General features: G+C 35.8%; 1 protein-coding gene across 1 annotated transcript; it reads left to right on the plus strand.

Annotated features, from left to right (window-relative positions):
• The first annotated feature begins 11190 nt into the window (after window positions 1–11190).
• Window positions 11191–17307, plus strand: LOC116258845 (nucleobase-ascorbate transporter 6-like). The gene is made up of 14 exons (XM_031636259.2): window positions 11191–12075; window positions 13005–13102; window positions 13181–13357; window positions 13447–13547; window positions 13638–13713; window positions 13792–13851; window positions 14084–14268; window positions 14682–14778; window positions 14956–15042; window positions 15561–15619; window positions 15702–15793; window positions 16392–16469; window positions 16575–16735; window positions 16819–17307. The coding sequence occupies exons 1-14, from the start codon at window positions 11961–11963 to the stop codon at window positions 17035–17037; spliced, it is 1605 nt and encodes a 534-aa protein (XP_031492119.1). The 5' UTR covers window positions 11191–11960; the 3' UTR covers window positions 17038–17307.
• The last annotated feature ends 1151 nt before the right edge of the window (window positions 17308–18458 follow it).

Here is an 18458-nt window from a genome sequence, read left to right on the forward strand (position 1 = left end):
AAAACATTCAGATCTCTAGAATCCGGATTCGGAGATCCATACAGATTGTATGGAGGACAGATCTTACATTCTTTGCAAGTTAAATCTGCATTTGGTGCAGTCAATACAAATCTGAATTTCCACTGCTATTCAAACGCCTCCTAAGGGACTCAATTAGCTAAGATAGAACTTGGTAGCTTGACTGATAAAGAAAGCACAAAATGAAAGATTCAATATGTAAATGGATTGACTTGGATCAAGGTTCAGAACTACGTGAGATGTAACCTCTTGAAATAATTCGAAAACCACTTAACAATTTTATGCAACTATTGTTACATCTTGGTCTGATTGGATCCAGACGTGACTGTATACATCAATTATTATGTTTGCTTTGTCTATTTTTCCAAAACAATACATTTGTTTGATTTACTTCGTCCACGGACATAGAAATTATCCAAATAAAGCATAACAATGCAGAATATGCATAGTAAATACACATAGGGCGCTCTACCGTGCATCTACACCGACTTGTAAAAAGTTTCAAACTTTTCAATAATTATACTCTTTCAATCCAACCTTAAAGATACAAACTACAAACATTTAGAAGCAAAAGTATTTTGATATCTTGAAAAAATTCGACAGCGCAGAATTTCCCAATTTTAAGACTGGAAAATATATAACTTTATGTCTCAGCTTCAGCAACATAGTCTAAGATACCATTTCTGTTAGATAAATCATGTTTAATGGGGACATGAAACGTAATTATTTCAGTAATATAACCTCTAGTTATTGTTATGAGTTTATGCAGATACTCGGATGCGCCATCACACACACACACACACATCTATATATATATATATTATGTCTCAGCATTCAGCAACATAGTCTAAGATATCATTTCTGTTAGATAAATCATGTTTAATGGGGACATGAAACGTAATTTTATATATATATATTATGTCTCAGCATTCAGCAACATAGTCTAAGATACCATTTCTGTTAGATAAATCATGTTTAATGGGGACATGAAACGTAATTATTTCAGTAATATAACCTCTAGTTACTGTTATGAGTTTATGCAGATACTCGGATGCGCCATCACACACACACACACACATCTATATATATATATATATTATGTCTCAGCATTCAGCAACATAGTCTAAGATATCATTTCTGTCAGATAAATCATGTTTAATGGGGACATGAAACGTAATTATTTCAGTAATATAACCTCTAGTTACTGTTATGAGTTTATGTTTATGCAGATACTCGGATGCGCCATCACACACACACATCTATATATATATATATATATAGGGAGAGAGAGAGAGAGAGAGCATCGAAAGGGAGAAGAACGTTTATGAGACCTAGAAAATTTTGGGAAGTAAAAACTTTTTAAGGACATTTATGACTACCGTAATTCTAAGAAGTAGCAACGATACCCCTCCTACATAAATTTTCTGGTTCCGTTTTTCCCATTCTAGATTCGATCTATCTGCAGCTTAATTTCTATACTTATGCTTCATTGTTGTTTCCATGTTGTATGTAAACTCGACTCCACATCGTTCAACTTTATAAGATTTTAATATCCAGATCTTCATACTTCTGCTTAATTCATATCCAGATCCGTAAACAATTTATGTTATTATCACAGTTTCACACGATGAACTATTCTTTAATACTAGCTGCCCTTCAATCGGGTATACGTTTAAACCATATCTGTTTGTTAGGATATTCACATGTTCATATTCGAATTCAGATTTCAATAAGAATGAAGAAAAATCATATCTCAATCTGAATCTGAAGTTTGACTTCACAATCTGAATCCAATCTGATTTGGTTTTTACAGTCACATTCGAACGTTGAAGGTAACCAGGCTTTTCAAAATGTAAGTGTATAGGTTATAGAATGTTTTCTAAAACTAAATCCAATCCAAATTGAAATCTGATCAAGTATTTATTTATCTTTGAATCCGAATAAGATCGTTCCGATGTCATTTTTTAAATTTGAATTCGATCCAATTTTTTAATCAGATCTTAATTTTTTTCATATCCAATTTTTTCAGAATGGTTCGATCAGATTAGTCCCACCGGTATATCGCAACTATGAGAAAATGGGCAAAAAAATATACTAAACTAAAATGTAGTATGTAGCTGCACCAGTGCCGTAGCCACATGGTGGCTGGTGTCAGCCTTACAAAATTAGTTTAATATATATGTTAAAGTTTTGATATATTTGATTGTTATACATGTAAGTGTCCCAAAAAAATTATTAAGTATTGAATGAATGAGTGCCTTCACCACAAAAAAAAATTTCGGCCTCCGCTAGTGAGGTGCAGCACCTGACAAGAAATAAGAGATGAAAGTGGTCATGCATCTGAAAATTTCACAATTAAAAATCAAAATTGACATGAAATTTAATATCTGAATCATTGGATCTCCTAAAAATTTGTAGTCCCTATGCCTATTTGCTAAAGAAGATATAGGTCAATTATTTCCCTAGTTCCCGAGGAAGAAGCTAGCAGATCACGAGGACTTAAATTAAGTAAACATGTCGTTTGGTATGGTAGAAAGTTTGGGATTAGAAAACTAATCAATCTCACGTGCACTTAACGTTTTATTTGCTAAATAATGTTTCTCCATCTACGTATGGTCAACAACTACGAATCAGGCACTTTGCTTCACATCACAGCCCATATATATATATATATATGAACTGAACCTTGTCTCTAGTAAATTTGATGTTAAATGGACTGTTCATCAAAACCATCGGATCTATCGGACGTCTTGTTACTTATAATAATAAAAAAGAAGGCAGCCAATGCCTGTGATTTGCAAGGGGTGGGGGAGGCGATGGCCTCCCCTCCACCGCTCCGGCTATGCGTCGCCGGCAGCTCAGACCGGCCGACGACGCCTGGCGAGGGTCCCCGGAGAGGTGGAAGGGAGGCCTCTGCCTCCCCAAAAAATAATTTTCCTTATGGGGCAAAGTTTTTGAGGCGCCGTCGCCTCCCCTGGGTGGCTCTGTCGATGCAGTTTGTTTATGTTAGTAAGTTCAACAGGTTCTTCATCTAAAGTATGGAATCGTGCTGCCTGATGCCTTAATTGAGTTAGCATTTCTCAACATTACAACTCCAACATCTTTTGAAATACTTATATGTAATTGAGTTAGATATGGTAAAAATAAAAAGATAAAACACTTGGTTAAGAAATCAAATTGGATTCTGATTTGAGAAACGACAACAGGTCATATTTGGACTACTGTTTCAAATAAATACCTGACTATAAGCGTACGTCCAGTACTTGCCTGTATATATTTTGTATTAAACAAATTAATTGTTAATTATATAATAAATTCATTTGACATTTTTTTTTATCACATGGAGCACATATCAAATATTAAACTAACAATGCCTTCTCATCCCTTTTAACTCATAATTCTTTCAAACCTTCCCCCTTTTTTACAGGATAAGCAGGAAGAGTATTGAATATCAAAAATCGCAGGATATCATGTTCAATCCTTTTACTTACATGCCAATCAACATATAACGCTCATGAGAATCGAACTTGAGATGCATTGCAACAAAGAGAGAGAGAGGGAGAAAAAAAGGGAGAGAGAGAGGGGAGACAGATACCAATAATCTAAACTTAAAAAGAAGCAAAAGCTCGAAAAAAGGAAAAGGTTGAGTGCGATTCAAATGTCGATCGTACATCCTTTATGAACTGGAGCCATGTGCATGAACTATTGCTAATAATTTTTTATTTTTATTTTTTTTTTGCTTTCTCTCTTTACTTGCATGAAATTTCTTCCTCTAGATGGCAAAGCATCCTCTTCTTTCACCTGCAACTGCGTTTACATTTCCTCCAAAAAGCTTCACACCACGTAAATCGAAAAGGAACGAAAGCTAATATTCCTTTCTTTCATGCATGGTGAAGAAAGCTGTGAAAGGGACACCACAACCTTCCCGCTTTCTGTCTTCCTCCTTTAAATTTTTTGGACAAAAATAATTGCGCACATCCAAGCGAAGCAAAGCCATGTTGCCATCGCTGCGGTGTTCGTTTTAGTCTTCTAGTGCTAAGCGGGACCATCCCTTACTCCTCTACTTAAAATTGGGCCACCCCCATGGATTCATGCTTCATGGTTCATTTAATAACATATATCTATATATATATGTCATGTAAAAAGAAACTTTGGTATTATATGAAAGTGGAGTATATTATATCATATATTTATCATCTTAGGATGGCCCATCTCGAAGTCCCATTTGTTCATCTTAGAATTCATTGCTCTCAATTTGCCTTATTACTCCTTTCAGAACTGGAGATCCATAGATTTGAAGCGCACTGAGTTCTAAAATCCACTGTTTGTTAGAAAAATAAACTGTAAGCGGCCCCTTATCGAAAGGGACATTCAGATAAAGGTTTAATTAGGGTAACCAAACGCCCTCTAAAGGAATGAAAATAGAAAATTATCAGGGGATATCTTTCTTTTTATTGCATTAGGTGAAACAAGCACGTCAGCATGTAAAGAATGGGGAGAAATAAGACCCACTTATCAAAACTCTTTCTCTCTCTCTCTCTCTCTCTCTCTCTCTCTCTCTCTCGCTATATATATATATACATATATATATATATATATATATATATATAATCTTATGAAAAGCAAGTCACACCTTCCCCTAATGAGAAATCAATTTCCCTTCCCAATGGTAGAAGCATCTCTTTTCCCACGAAGCAACCTTCACATTAGCATGTGAACACTAATAAAGGGCCTCCTAAAGCAGAGTGACGTTAAGCCTTTTCTTTATAATATAATAAGTGGAAGAGGAGTGACCTAACCAATCTGATCTTGGTTTGACGGCCATTACAGCAATGGCGGAGCTAGAATTTTTTGGCTGAGAAATGCTCGAGTCACCGGCTCAAGTCTGATGTGGGCATCCCATATACCTTTTTTTTAAGTCATCGTAATGTAATTTTGAATTCTTTTGGTGAAACTTTTGATCGGCCGGATCGGCCGGTGTGTGCGCAGACCAGCTACTGTTTGTGGGTCTCTTATTTATGGACGAAGGAACACAATCTTTTATGCTCGTTGCTTTACTATTCACTTGTTGAAAAAGGAAAAATGAAAAGCTACCTTTTCCTCCCACAAGTAGCCCACATGTGAGAAAAAGAAGATGAGTGCCAGGTTAAGTTAACCACTAAAGCAATACCATTATTTCCCACATAGTGAATTCATGTATTTATATATGACTTTTTGAGAAATATATACAAAATTTTGGCACTAGCTTATATGTGGCTCCACCAATAGTTATAGGTATATAAAATTTGAGAATGTTAGTTATAAACTTTTAAGACTTTTTAAAAAAAAAACTACTTTCATTCAGCAGCATGACCCAAGGGCTGCTGACCCAAGGGACATAGGTAGCTGGTTAAGTTGGCGTGTAGGTGAAAGTTTGGTAATCGGTTCGATTTTCATGAGTGTTGCTCTTCCAGACTGCGAACGATGGATGCGCAACACTCGAGTTGATAGGTGTTCTGCTCTCTACCTAAACCCCAGGGGTAGGGGGAAAAAGGTTTGGGGTTCACTCTCCTCGAGATACCTCCATTCAAAAGCACACCCTCAAGCCAATTGACATGGCGCTAGAAATTCAATAACTAAGGTAAATTTGAATCGAGACCCACATTAAATCAGCTGGATATGAAAACAAATTTCAAGTCGAAATAAAAACTCAAATTGGACACAGACTTAGGTAACAATAGTCAATCAGATCTAGATTTTGGTTCACAGTAAGTGCCGAACGGAAAATTGTCATGCCCAGTCAAGTAATTACAAGCAAATATAATTAAACAAATTTAAAATTAGAATTAAAAGGTGTAGCATAAGACCATCTAGGTCCCAAAAGAACCCCGGACTCCTGAGGTGAACTAAAGAGAGAGGCTTCGCTTCTCACATATGTTAAAAATTTAATTTTACTTATATAAGAAATTCAAAAATTATATTTCAATTTCTATCAAAATTTTGAAACTACACTTTAATCTCAAAAAGGAAAAGAAATAATTTTAACTCCGCCCTTGCTCGCTATGGGGCTGCCATTTTAAAGGTGGCAAGCTAACGAAGAAGACAAGCAGCGTTAAAAACAATTACTACGATTCATTAATAGGGCGGGCCACGTGAGCAACGTATTATTTTTATGTTTGTAAAATTGAAAATGAAGAATATTAGCTGAACCGTTCTGGAATGCCCTTATGACAATATCCTCTAGAATGTCACAGATGAAGACGAATTCTTATGTCGTTTTCACATGTAGGTCCTAATTAAATACATATTCTTAAAGTCAAACGTCTTGATGATAAAATTATTTTATTTACCTACACATGGCTATTCAAAAACTTCGTTTTTTTCTTTCGGAATTTGATAGGTGGAATGGTATAATAAATCTGATTTAGATTTTTTTTTGTCAGATCTGATCATTCATATAAATTACTGTTCACCTTTCAATTCAATATACAGTTTTATAATTAAATATGCATTTGATTGGGACCTGTAATAGACGGATACTTGTTGCATATACAAGGGGGCCGGCAGGGGCGATTTTGATTTTTTTTTTTAAATCAAAAGTTTATTTATAAATTTTAAAAATTTAGTTGAATATACATAAAAAAAAAGTTGAAAATTATGTCTCCGCTTCTATTAAAATTTTGAAACTATAGTTTGACTCCTGCGACCAAAATTTCTTAACTAGAGTTAATTTCTTAACTAGAGTTGGAATATCCGAATTCAACTTCAATTACATAGAACCTAACCAAGTTCAGATCAGTAATGAAGGCATTCAACCTGAATCTGAACTATTTATTTTCACACTTAAAGAAGAACATTGCTTTTTGTTAACAATATTGGATTAAAGACACATGTGTGAGCTCATAAAATTTCAGTTTATTTTCGATAGGAGTTCAACCATAATTGAGAGTTTTTTTCAGGTTGAAGATGGTCAATTGTTCACTAATTCTTTAACATATTTATAATTTTTTTTATTTATAAACTATTTATTTTTTTCATTTACTTTTTAAAACTAACTATTTTAGTATTATTCACCTGAATCTGTGAATTAGAAATTCATGGAATCGGGAGCCTTACTGGTTCGGCCGACAAACCGAATTTTACAGTACTGCAGCTTAGTACTGAGTTTGTCTTTTTACTTTTTATATATATATATATATATATTTAAGAAAAGAAACTATGCATCTTGATCTATAATAATCTATCCAGACTTCGCTCAGCCCAATCATCTATAAAGGAAAAATTATTATTACAAGCCCAATAATCTGTCTTAAATCCCCAAAACAAGCTTTGCACTTTTTAAGTTTAATTAATGAGTTGTCGTTTTTGGAGAACCATTTTTATTTCCGACAGTTTTAACCGAAGGCGTTTTTTTTTTTTAAAAAAAAAAAGGCCTTTTCTCTGAAAATGGGTGCCCAGATTAGCCTTCAAAATTACACATTCACTAGCTTTAAAGGAAGCCCATGTTACAGCATTTATTTCTTGGATGCTTGAGGAAAAAGAAAAGCCTCAAATGTTGAACCTAGCTTTGGGTGAATCATAATGGTAAAAGTAATCAATCTTTATTTTTTTACGATTTTGAAGAAATTTCCAGTCCACGTTGATGCCGTCGTGAATGGAAAATCTGAAAACTTTTTGCTAAGAGGAGAGCAAAAGGTTTGGCTCCTGCTACAAACTTTCTCCTAATAAATGTGTTTCAGCATTAACTTTCTCCTAATAAATGTGTTTCAGCATTTATTATATACATGTAACATAAGCACAACCAATTTGAAAATGAAAATGAAAATGAATTTTCAAGTACCTTTTTCTTTTATAGTTGTAAAAAAATAAAAAAAAAAAGAAGTGGGTAAAACATTAGTTGGACCTGGTCTTATAATTAAAACTTAAAATTTTATTACTAAAAAAAATCACTATATTGACATATTTGATGGTTTTAATGGCGGAGTTTTAAACGGTGAGGTTTTTTTTCGGTATAATACGGGTGAGTTTGAAAAAATACTGTAAATTTTTAAAAACTTAAAATACTGAAACAATAAAATAAGTGACAAACTAATAATACAAACATCAAAAGATTAGTAGATTTGCAACAAATAAAATATAAAAAATGAAAAAAAAACCTGTTTGGCATTAAAAAAAAATTTTTTAAAAAAAGTGAAAAACGTGAAAAACACGAAAAAAGGGTAAAAAAATTGTTTTTTCGTTTTTAACGTTTTTTTTAATATGTTTTTTTAAATTTTAAATGGCCATTTAATTTATCACGCATTTTTTTCAAAAAAAACACGTTTTTTGTGACTCTATTTGAAACTTTCTCATTATCCTAAGCTCCTTTGAATCACTGACTGTTCGATGCAAGGGGAGAGTATGCGGATTTCTTGTTTCAAACCTCGCTGATTAGGAGATCTTTCTTTCTCATGCTCTAACCAGGTTGGAAAATTGGGTCCCATGGACCCTTTTCATGGCAGAGAGCACTGCTTTAAAATGTGAGAAAGCGAGTTCCTGTAAACTAATAGAAGCCCATCAACTTGGGAAATGGAATATACAATTCCTCCTGCCCTCAATTCTTCCTTCACGTTCAAAAATAATATTAGTTTCTGATGCCTCCTTGGAATTACAACCAAACAACATGGAAAGTGTCCTTTCCTTTTTGTGCAGTAAAAACAGAGAGAAGTTACCTCTCATCTCCCCCCAAAAAAAAAAAGCAGCCATGCCCTTTCTCTGCCCCATGGTTGACCACACAGCCCTCCCCACTTTGTCTTGTAAAATTTTTAAATGTCTAGAGAGAGAGAGAGAATTGCCCTTGTGGTACTTTTGGGCCTTTATCTAAGATTTCAAACTTTTTAGAGAGAGAAAGTTGGCCTTGTGGTCTTGGGTTGGACAATGGCCAGAAGCTCCTTATATCCTTGTCATTGATAAAAGCCAAAGGAACAATGGTAGAAACCTGGCAAACAAAATATTTCTTAAACCATGGATATGTAGAAACTTGGACTTTCTCTATATTCGGACAAGTGTTGTCCTAATCGGTCCGACGAATCGAATCTGTGTCAAACCGATTTTGATTCATTGCTTCATGCATCACTCCCACCCGATTTGTCATTTTTAAAAAATATTTTTTTATGTTTATTTTTTTCTCATTTATTCTCATAAATAAGTTGATCCATAAATCAAACTTAACCAGAGAATAATGAAGATGAAATTAAATCACCCATTAGAATGATTAGATTATGCATGGATCAATAGGTTAAATTTGTATTCAAAATGTCATTTAAACTTACCTCGGCTCGGCTCTACTAAGTAAACACTGGTTCATCATAGTTGAATTAGTTAAACGAGTTAACAAGTTGATGGGTTAAACAAATCAAAAACGCAAAACAAGTTAACCGAGTTAAACGAATTAAGAGAGTCGCATAGTGGACTTGAGCTTAAAGCCTATTTTATGGAGCTCGACTCAACTTTGAGCTCAGCTCGAGCTCGAGCTTTTTGAGTTGAGTTGAGCTGAGCTCGAGCTGGACTCGGCTTGTGTGCAGACCCAGTCAGGTCTGCCAAGATCTCGGTGTGCCTAGTCTAGGTTGGCTGGGTCCAGGCAAGGCTGAGCTCAACCCCACCTCTAAATATCTAGACCACATGAAGCCACTTGTACACTTGAAACATCTAAAAACCTCCAAACCCTAGTTGGCATAAACATTCAAGATTCACCAAACAATTTTGTCCTACTCCTCTCCAATCAGCATTCCTTTCCTGCCTTATTCTAAGGAGCAACTTGCTGAAAGCACCATGGAGCGTTAATCTAGCCCAATGGAGCCCTCATATTTCAGACTCTAAGCTCATACAAGTCAATCCCTTCCTGCTTCTGTGTTCTCAAAAGCAGGATGCTCCAATAATTTGCCTTTCCAGAAAGCTGCAGATGTTGCATGATTCCTCATTTCCTTTGAGAGACATAATTCTCACTCTGGGGCCCTCCCCAAGCCTACTTTAATGTGTTTTTTTCTAGAGACAATTGAAGTTTAGCTTCAAATTGGGTACATATTGGACACCTGTATGACTAACAGCCACTATATTAGTCTTGATGTTATCAAGAAGAAAAACACCACTGGTTTTTTAAACAAAAAGCAGCTATCAGTGCTTCCCATATCTGCCATTTTTATGAATTAAGAGATATCAGTCCAATCAAACAATAACTGCTGAAATGAACCCTACCAACTTGTTTTAATATGAAGAGTGACTTCATGCAGAGACTTGGATGACTTAAAACTGAATTGAAAATTTTCTAGTATGAATCTGAACTTATATATAATCAAGCGGATCTTTAGGAATTCCAGTTGATTACCAAACTCCAATTTATCAACAAAGAATATCACTGATTTTTTAAAACAAAAAGCAACCATTAGTGCTTCACATCTCCTGCCATTTTTATATATTAAGAAATGGCAGTCCTTATCCAGCAATAAGTGCTGAAATCAACCCCTACCAAGTTGTTTTAATATGAAGAGTGACTTCATGCAGAAACTGTAGTTAACTTAAGCTGAATTGAAATTTTTCTACTATGAATCTGAATTTATATATAATCAAGTGGACCTTTAGGAATTCCAGTTGAATACCAAACTTCAATTTATGAACAAGACTGATTCTTGAAACAAAAAGCAACTATTAGTGCTTCACATCTCTTACCATTTTTATAAATTATTAGATGGCAGTCCTTATCCAGCAATAAGTGCTGAAATCAACTCCTACCAAGTTGTTTTAATATGAACAGTGGCTTCATGCAGAAACTAACTGTAGTTAACTTAAGCTGCGTTGAAATTTTTCTACTATGAATCTGAACTTATATATAATCAAGTGGATCTTTAGGAATTCCAGTTGAACATCAAACTGCAATCTAGATTCAACTACTGAACTGCATATGAAATCTGAATTCAACCAATAATCGGTCGGAAACCATTCCATTTACAGTTCTGATCTGATTTTCCGGTGAGGAGGAAATGAAAAGGGTAGTTTGGTCATCTGGATGAAAACATTCTCTCCGCACATCTACCGACTAGTGGCATCATGAAAGATTGGGAAACTACAGGGGCACTTCCATATATCGATTGGTAACCGTCCTCCAGTAGACAGCAGGGAGGTAGTGGGAGGGAACGGCCAGCTTTTGGTTCATTCTCAGCAATCAACGCAGCACAGCTTCGCCGCCAATTGCTTTGAAATCAGCGAAATTTTTTTTAATCACATTCTTATTTTTTTTCTTTTTTGGTTTTTACCCGCTCAAGTGAAATTCCTCCTGTTGCTTTTTCTTTATTCCTTCAACATACAAAACCAGGTGGGAGTTGAAAAAAGAGACAGATGGCATAGTCTCTCTTAAATTATACTGGTGTATTGCCACCACCATTGTGCTTTTTCGCCTCCTTTTTATTCTGCGAGGAAGAGAGGCAAAGAAGTCATTTTGTTTTTATGGTAGTGGTCCTCTTTTGGGGCTTAAATTTATGTAGTGTAGTGGAGTGTGATAAAAAACCTGGAAAAGATTTTGTGGGCATGTTTTCCTGTCAATCCCTCTGAACATTAGATTCCTTGTGTGCAGAAAAAATTTTGGTGTCTTGCTCCTTTTCTTGCTGCTCGTTCTCTGCAGCTGCTTTTGTTTTTCCTTATATTTTAATACTGTATTTTGGGGCTTATTTTTACCTCTTGCCACATCTCTTGTTTCAGTGTATCTACCTCTCTGCTGGGCCTGCCGGCATTTTCTTCGTTCAGCGTCCATCCTTTTTCTCTTTTCTTTCTCTTCTTCGTCTTTTTGTTGGATCTTTTGGGGAGAGGACTTGTGCGGAGTGGTTACCGGTGTTGATCTGAAGTTGGTCATACTACTTCGATGTGATTTTGGTCCTTGTTTTTTGGTTTGCTTGTTTTTGTTGCGGGGTTATACAGTGTGGAGTTTGTCGTAGATGGCTGGGGGTGGTGGAGCGGCGCCACAACCGAAGGCTGATGAGTTGCAGCCACACGCGGTGAAGGAACAGCTTCCCGGGGTTTCTTATTGCATCACTAGCCCTCCTCCATGGCGTAAGCTTTTGCTCTTTCCCCTTCATTTTCCTAATAAGTTTTGTTCATTTTACCTTTTCTTCTGCTTAACGGTTTGTTTTTTATTCATTAATCTTAGGAAATAGCCTTGTCTGACCCTCGTCGTGTTTTGGAAATGGTGGATTTTTTGGCATCTAAAGTTGCATTCCTGCTGCTGAGCAGGCTGTCTTTTAGAGGAACAATTATGTTTTCCTTCCCATTCTGTAAATAAAAGTAATAGGTGTTAAGATTTTCCGAGGTCGCTGACCCAGTTTGATTTTCTTCTGTCAGTCATTACAATAACATAATTTTTTTGTGGCCTTTCATTCTCTTCTCTTCTTCCATTTCTTTTTTTGTATATTTTTTTCTGCAAAATCCGTTATACTCTTGTGTCATATTTGGGAATATGCTATAGTTATTTTTTTTCTGTCAGGTCTACTTGTCTTCTGCATGCCGAGTATTTTAGTAATCTTTTGGCGCTCTTCATTTTGTCGCACTTTCGTTGTTGCTTGCATTGAAAAATAATAATTCCATGTAATGTATTGGGAAGAGCAATCTTTCTTTTTCTTTGTAGGTGCCACATTTTTAATTTTTTTTTTTCATTATGATTCGCATAAAAAAAAATGCAATCCTTCTTTTGTATACATTTCCCTGGAAGAAAAATTAAGTTGATCTTCCTCACTTGCAAGTAAGTTTCCTTTTTCTCTTGAGTTGATTCTCTGTGTGGAACCCATGCAACCAATATTATCAAATTGTCAGTGCATTATATGTACTTTTTCCGAGCTTATTTCTGTTGTGAGGTCTAAAGATGTTTACTATATTTAATATATTAACCTATTACTATTTTAAAGAACTATGTTAATTATTTTTTCACTTTTATGGTTGGTCATATTCTAGTCTTGATGATAGTGGTGAACTTGTTTGTAATGCAGCGGAGGCAATTCTACTTGGTTTTCAACATTATTTGGTAATGCTTGGAACAACTGTTATAATACCCACCATTTTGGTTCCTCAAATGGGGGGAGGAAACGTAAGGATTATTATTTTTTTTTATTAGAAAGTCTCCTTTTGTATGGTCGGAGATTTATGGTTCCATCTGACATTGTAGGAGGAGAAGGTTAGGGTGGTTCAGACTCTGCTATTTGTTGCTGGCTTGAATACACTGTCTCAAACTTTCTTTGGAAGCCGGTTGCCTGCTGTAATTGGAGGATCATATACCTTCGTGGTGCCCACGCTATCAATTGTTCTAGCTCGTCGATATAGTGGCATTGTGGATCCACATGAAGTAAGTTTTTTAGAAAACAAGTGGAATTTAAGGTCTTCGCTTTTTCTTGGGCTATGATTGTCACTCAGAGCCTCTTGCTGCATATCCAGAAATTTATTCGGACAATGCGAGGAACGCAGGGTGCCCTGATAGTTGCATCAACCCTCCAGATCATCATTGGCTTTAGTGGACTTTGGCGAAATGTTACAAGGTATGGCTATTACTTACCCACTGGGAATGGACATTCAAGTCCAAGCTAAGTCTTTGGCATGACTGATCAGACCAACTTCTCTTTCTTCAGGTTTCTTAGTCCACTTTCAGCAGTACCTCTTGTAACTCTAGCTGGACTTGGACTCTTCGAGTTAGGGTTCCCTGGGGTAAGTATACAAATCTCTCTTCTCTGAATGTGGCGTAAGTATCATCATCTAAGCTTATGTGCACAAATGTTTTTCTAGGTTGCAAAGTGCATTGAGATTGGACTTCCTGCACTTATCGCCCTAGTTATATTTTCACAGGTAATTTGCTGCTTTTCGTTGTCATTCTGAATGTTCTGACAAATTTTTCTGTTGTCTGTGATTTGGGTCTTTCTTTCCATTTCCATTTTAGGAGCTCATTTCCATTCAATTGCTAGCAATGATTCCTTGACGTACTTGACAAATATTTCGTGAAAAACTAAAGTTCTAATAGTATTGTTCTTGGAAGTTCTCATTAATATGTTAACCTACTTGTTGCTACATGCTTGTGCAGTACATTCCACATGTAATCCGGTCAGACAAGCCAGTTCTTGATAGGTTTGCTGTTTTATTTACGGTTGCAATTGTCTGGATCTATGCTCATCTACTCACAGTTGGTGGCGCTTACAAGCATGCACACCCCAAGACTCAGTTTCATTGTCGTACAGATCGAGCTGGACTAATTGGTGCTGCTCCATGGTAAGTTTGCTGCCTTGGCCATAAGGTCCTTTATGATAATCATACTGTTGGACACTTCAATCTGTATGTGTTTCCTTTTTTATACTCCAATACCAATAGTCTCTTAGTACTGAAAATTCTTTTATACTAGCTGCTCCCTCTGTCCTTTTCTGTTCAAAGTTTCAAACTAAGTGAGGGCTCTGTTTATTGCTGCCAAGCAATCCAACCTTCTTGAATAACTATTGGTTTGCCATTTGACATGTTTTTCCTTCTTGAGCTGGACTTTTCTTGTTTTGCATAACATTGGTTGGACCCATCATTTGGTCTATATCGTTCTTAATTTGCCAGAAAATCACTATGATATGCTTACCTTTTATCAGTACAATATTTTTTTTACTAGGAGATAATGGTTGGTACTTTCTATCCCTTTGTAGGATAAGGGTTCCATATCCATTTCAATGGGGCCCACCTACTTTTGATGCTGGGGAAGCCTTTGCTATGATGATGGCATCATTTGTTGCTCTTGTAGAGGTAAACTCTTCAACTAAGTAGTTAGATAACTTTCAACGTCACTTCTTGTCTCTGTTTTTTAGCTTTCTAAGTCTTATTGCATCCTTCTTATACTTTGAGTTATCCATTTCCCTTCTGGGAAAAACTAATTTCTGAGAAAAATACTTATTTTAACATCTGTTCATAATTACTTTACAGTCTACTGGCACATTCTTTGCAGTATCAAGATATGCTAGCGCTACACACATCCCACCTTCCATTCTCAGTCGTGGTATTGGTTGGCAGGTAAGACGGTTCTTTGATCATCACAAAATAAGTACGCTGATTTGTTTTGTTTGTTCATGTCCTTGTCATGTACCGGTCCTATTTTTGTTGATTGTCATGGTTGGCATCATAATAAAAGGTAATATGCCAGAATTATCTTCTGTACGTTGGAGGCCTTTTGGGTGCATGAAAACGGTTACATGGTAACTTTTTTCATTTTCTCAGGAAAATGATCAGACATTCACCCAACTATTTTTCTCCTGAATTTTTGTTATTTTAAAGAGGTGAAATGTATCAGCAAAATTTCACTCATTCAATTTAGGGATGTGTGGGAAGGTGAAATTTTCCCCACCCACTACATCCCTAAGCATTCTTATCGGGTATCAAACACCCTCTTAAGAAAGCCAAGGGTAATTCAGGCATCATCAGGATATTGCAGGAAACATACACGTTCATAGCATGCCAGCCTATGGTTCTTGAGAAATATCTTCTAACTGAAAATTTCCATTCGTAAGATGTTGTTTATAATCTGAGTGCAGGGAATTGGCATTTTGTTGAATGGACTTTATGGAACAGCCAGCGGATCCACAGTATCAGTGTAAGAATTTTGTTTTGGTATTTTTGTGGTTACTCCATTAAAGCATACCTGGTTTAAAGTATGAAATCTTGCTATTATACAGTGAAAATGCAGGACTCCTAGCTTTGACGCGTGTGGGCAGCAGAAGAGTTGTGCAAATCTCGGCAGGATTCATGATTTTCTTTTCCATTCTTGGTAGTTTACTTGGCCTCTTTGATTGCTTAATTCATTTGATATTGATGAACTTTGAAATTTTGGGAGGTGCTTCGCTGAGTTTGGAAAGGGAGTTGGGGCAACATGTATATCTGCACACAATGAAATAATAAACATGCAGAGACACATGCACATGCACACTCTCTCGCAAGCATGCTGCAATCGTGGTTGAACTGGACTCTGTTTTTTACTGGAGATTAGCTTGTAAAGACCGATCCAATGCTATGGATAGTTCCCACCATATGTGGAGCGATTGTCTTTCGGGTCTGCTACAATCAGAAAGGCATTTTCTGGAATTTTTCTTTTACCATATAAATAATAAAGTTATTAAGGTACTAATTTTTTTAGTATAGATCTTTGATTCGAGTGGAAAAACTATGGAAAAGTGATCCTTACAATTGATTCTAAAGTCTAAATCAGGGAATCCTGAGTTTCTCGATAGTGCATTTTCCACAACTTTTTGCATCATCTGTTTTACTGCTGATTATCATGGGAACTGTGCTTCTAGTATAAAAGATGCAAATTACTATGTTCAGGCAGAGATGGTGTACGAATTACTTATCTTCTTTTGATTACATAGGGAAATTTGGGGCGGTTTTTGCTTCTATTCCAGCACCAATTGTAGCGGCATTTTATTGCCTGTTCTTCTCATATGTCGGTATGTTTTTTCTTACTAAAATGTTTTGGTAGTTCATGCTTTCTAATAATTTGCTCTACCACTTTGAGTATCATGTATCCGTGACTGAACTTTTTAATGTTACAGCTTCTGCTGGGCTCAGTTTCCTTCAATTCTGCAATCTCAACAGTTTCAGGACAAAGTTCATCCTGGGTTTCTCTGTGTTCATGGGCTTATCAGTGCCTCAGTACTTCAATGAATATACTTCAGTTGCTGGCTATGGTCCTGTGCATACAAATGCGAGATGGGTATGCACTATGCATTACACTGTGTTGTCTCGCATCAATTTTAGACAACAATATTCATTGTTCTAAAATTTCTGGTTTTGCAGTTCAATGATATTATCAATGTTCCATTTTCATCGGAAGCATTTGTGGCGGGGCTTGTTGCCTTCTTTCTGGACAATACACTTCATCGAGGAGATAACACCGTCAGGAAAGACAGAGGACATCATTTTTGGGATAGGTTTCGGTCCTTCAAAACTGACACAAGAAGTGAGGAGTTCTATTCATTGCCTTTCAATCTTAACAAGTTCTTCCCATCTGTTTAGGCATGCAAATCTCACACTGCCTCAAGATCATGTAATCAGATCCCTCAATGGCTGTCCATGCGAAATGAGCGTAAGGGCATCATCTGTAAAATCACTGGATAGGCTTGCTGGTTTAGCTGAATCCTTTTCTGTTGAACTCTCTTTGCTTAAGGTCATTGATATGTATTTAATTTTTTTTTTTTGTATATGTTGAAAAGTATAGGATTGCAATTTGACCTGAGTATTAAAAATTAATTCCAGCTTCTCCGATGCTTCTGCATCTTAAAATAATTTCTCTGCAAATTTCATTGGAAAAAAAAATTGGATGTATAATTATAAGAATACGAGGTTCCATGTAGATAGGCAGTCATGTATGCAGCTAGCATTACTAAACAGATATTTCTGACAAATTTCAGAGGCCTACCTTGTACTCCCAAAAAAAAAAATCGCGTTAAAAAAGTTAAAAACAGGTTAGTTAAGAGAACCTGTTGGTTTTCAAAAAATGCCAAAAGCAAAAAAAAAAAGTGAAATAATGTTTTTTTTTTTCATTTTTTTGTGTTATTTCGTTTTTATGTTTCTACATGTTTTCGTGTTTTTTATTCATTTTTATCATTTTTAATTATCAGATTTTTTTTTTAGTTTCACATTTTTGTATTTTATTGTTTAAGATTCTAACTACTGTGAAATTTTCTTTTTGTTTTTGAAAAATTAATTTCTGTTTTAAAATCAGGAAAAATCTCACTATTTGAAATCTAAAAACAATGTAGCTACAAATATCGTTTGTATCTATGATAAGAATTACATCGAGGTGTGTAGCATTGTTTATTTTCTGTGGTCATATATGGAATCATGGCAGGTAGTTTTGGGCAGAGCCAAGCTCGGAGCATCCAAGCCAGAGATGCTCTAGCTACAAAGTACAAACCTTGCCAGGTTGAAGCTCATTAAGACATTGAGTTAAACTTGAAGTTAAACGAGCTGCAATTTCACTTTGGGTGAGGAGTAGGAAATCCCACTGCCTGAGTAAAGGCAGAAGCTTTCCTCCTTTCTCCTCTCCTAAGGCTACTTTAGATTAATGGATTTAAATTCTAATATCCAGGTGAATTGGTTGGTTATGAATGCTTTCGTTCTCAAAGTAGGAAGGCTTTTCTAGTTTATTTCCAACCAAATTCTTCGATAAGTTGTCCTGCATTGAATCTTTGATACAAAATATGTTTTAAAGCATACTATGAGACAATGAGCTTATATTGAGGAACCTGTTTGTTGGAAAAGTGAAGAACTTCACAGCCGTTGTTGGTTGCAGTCTTGGTGAACTTCGTTCCGCAAGCTTGAATATGCAAGCAGATAGCTGTTCTCGTCTGCTTTACAGGGTCAGTTAAGTGCTGTTAAATCTTCTAAAGAAAATTTCAAAATTTGTTAGCTTTTTCTTGTTTCCTTAAAGATTG

The sequence above is a fragment of the Nymphaea colorata genome, chromosome 8, assembly GCF_008831285.2.
Source record: "Nymphaea colorata isolate Beijing-Zhang1983 chromosome 8, ASM883128v2, whole genome shotgun sequence".
Taxonomy (NCBI): Eukaryota; Viridiplantae; Streptophyta; class Magnoliopsida; order Nymphaeales; family Nymphaeaceae; genus Nymphaea; species Nymphaea colorata.

What these genes read in the sequence shown, in the direction of transcription:
- LOC116258845 (XM_031636259.2), top strand. Translation starts at nt 11,961, where the DNA reads ATGGCTGGGGGTGGTGGAGCGGCGCCACAACCGAAGGCTGATGAGTTG. An exon ending in CACTAGCCCTCCTCCATGGC is followed by an intron (nt 12,076 to 13,004) that starts GTAAGCTTTTGC and finishes TTTGTAATGCAG; the next exon opens with CGGAGGCAATTCTACTTGGT. An exon ending in CTAATTGGTGCTGCTCCATG is followed by an intron (nt 14,269 to 14,681) that starts GTAAGTTTGCTG and finishes ATCCCTTTGTAG; the next exon opens with GATAAGGGTTCCATATCCAT.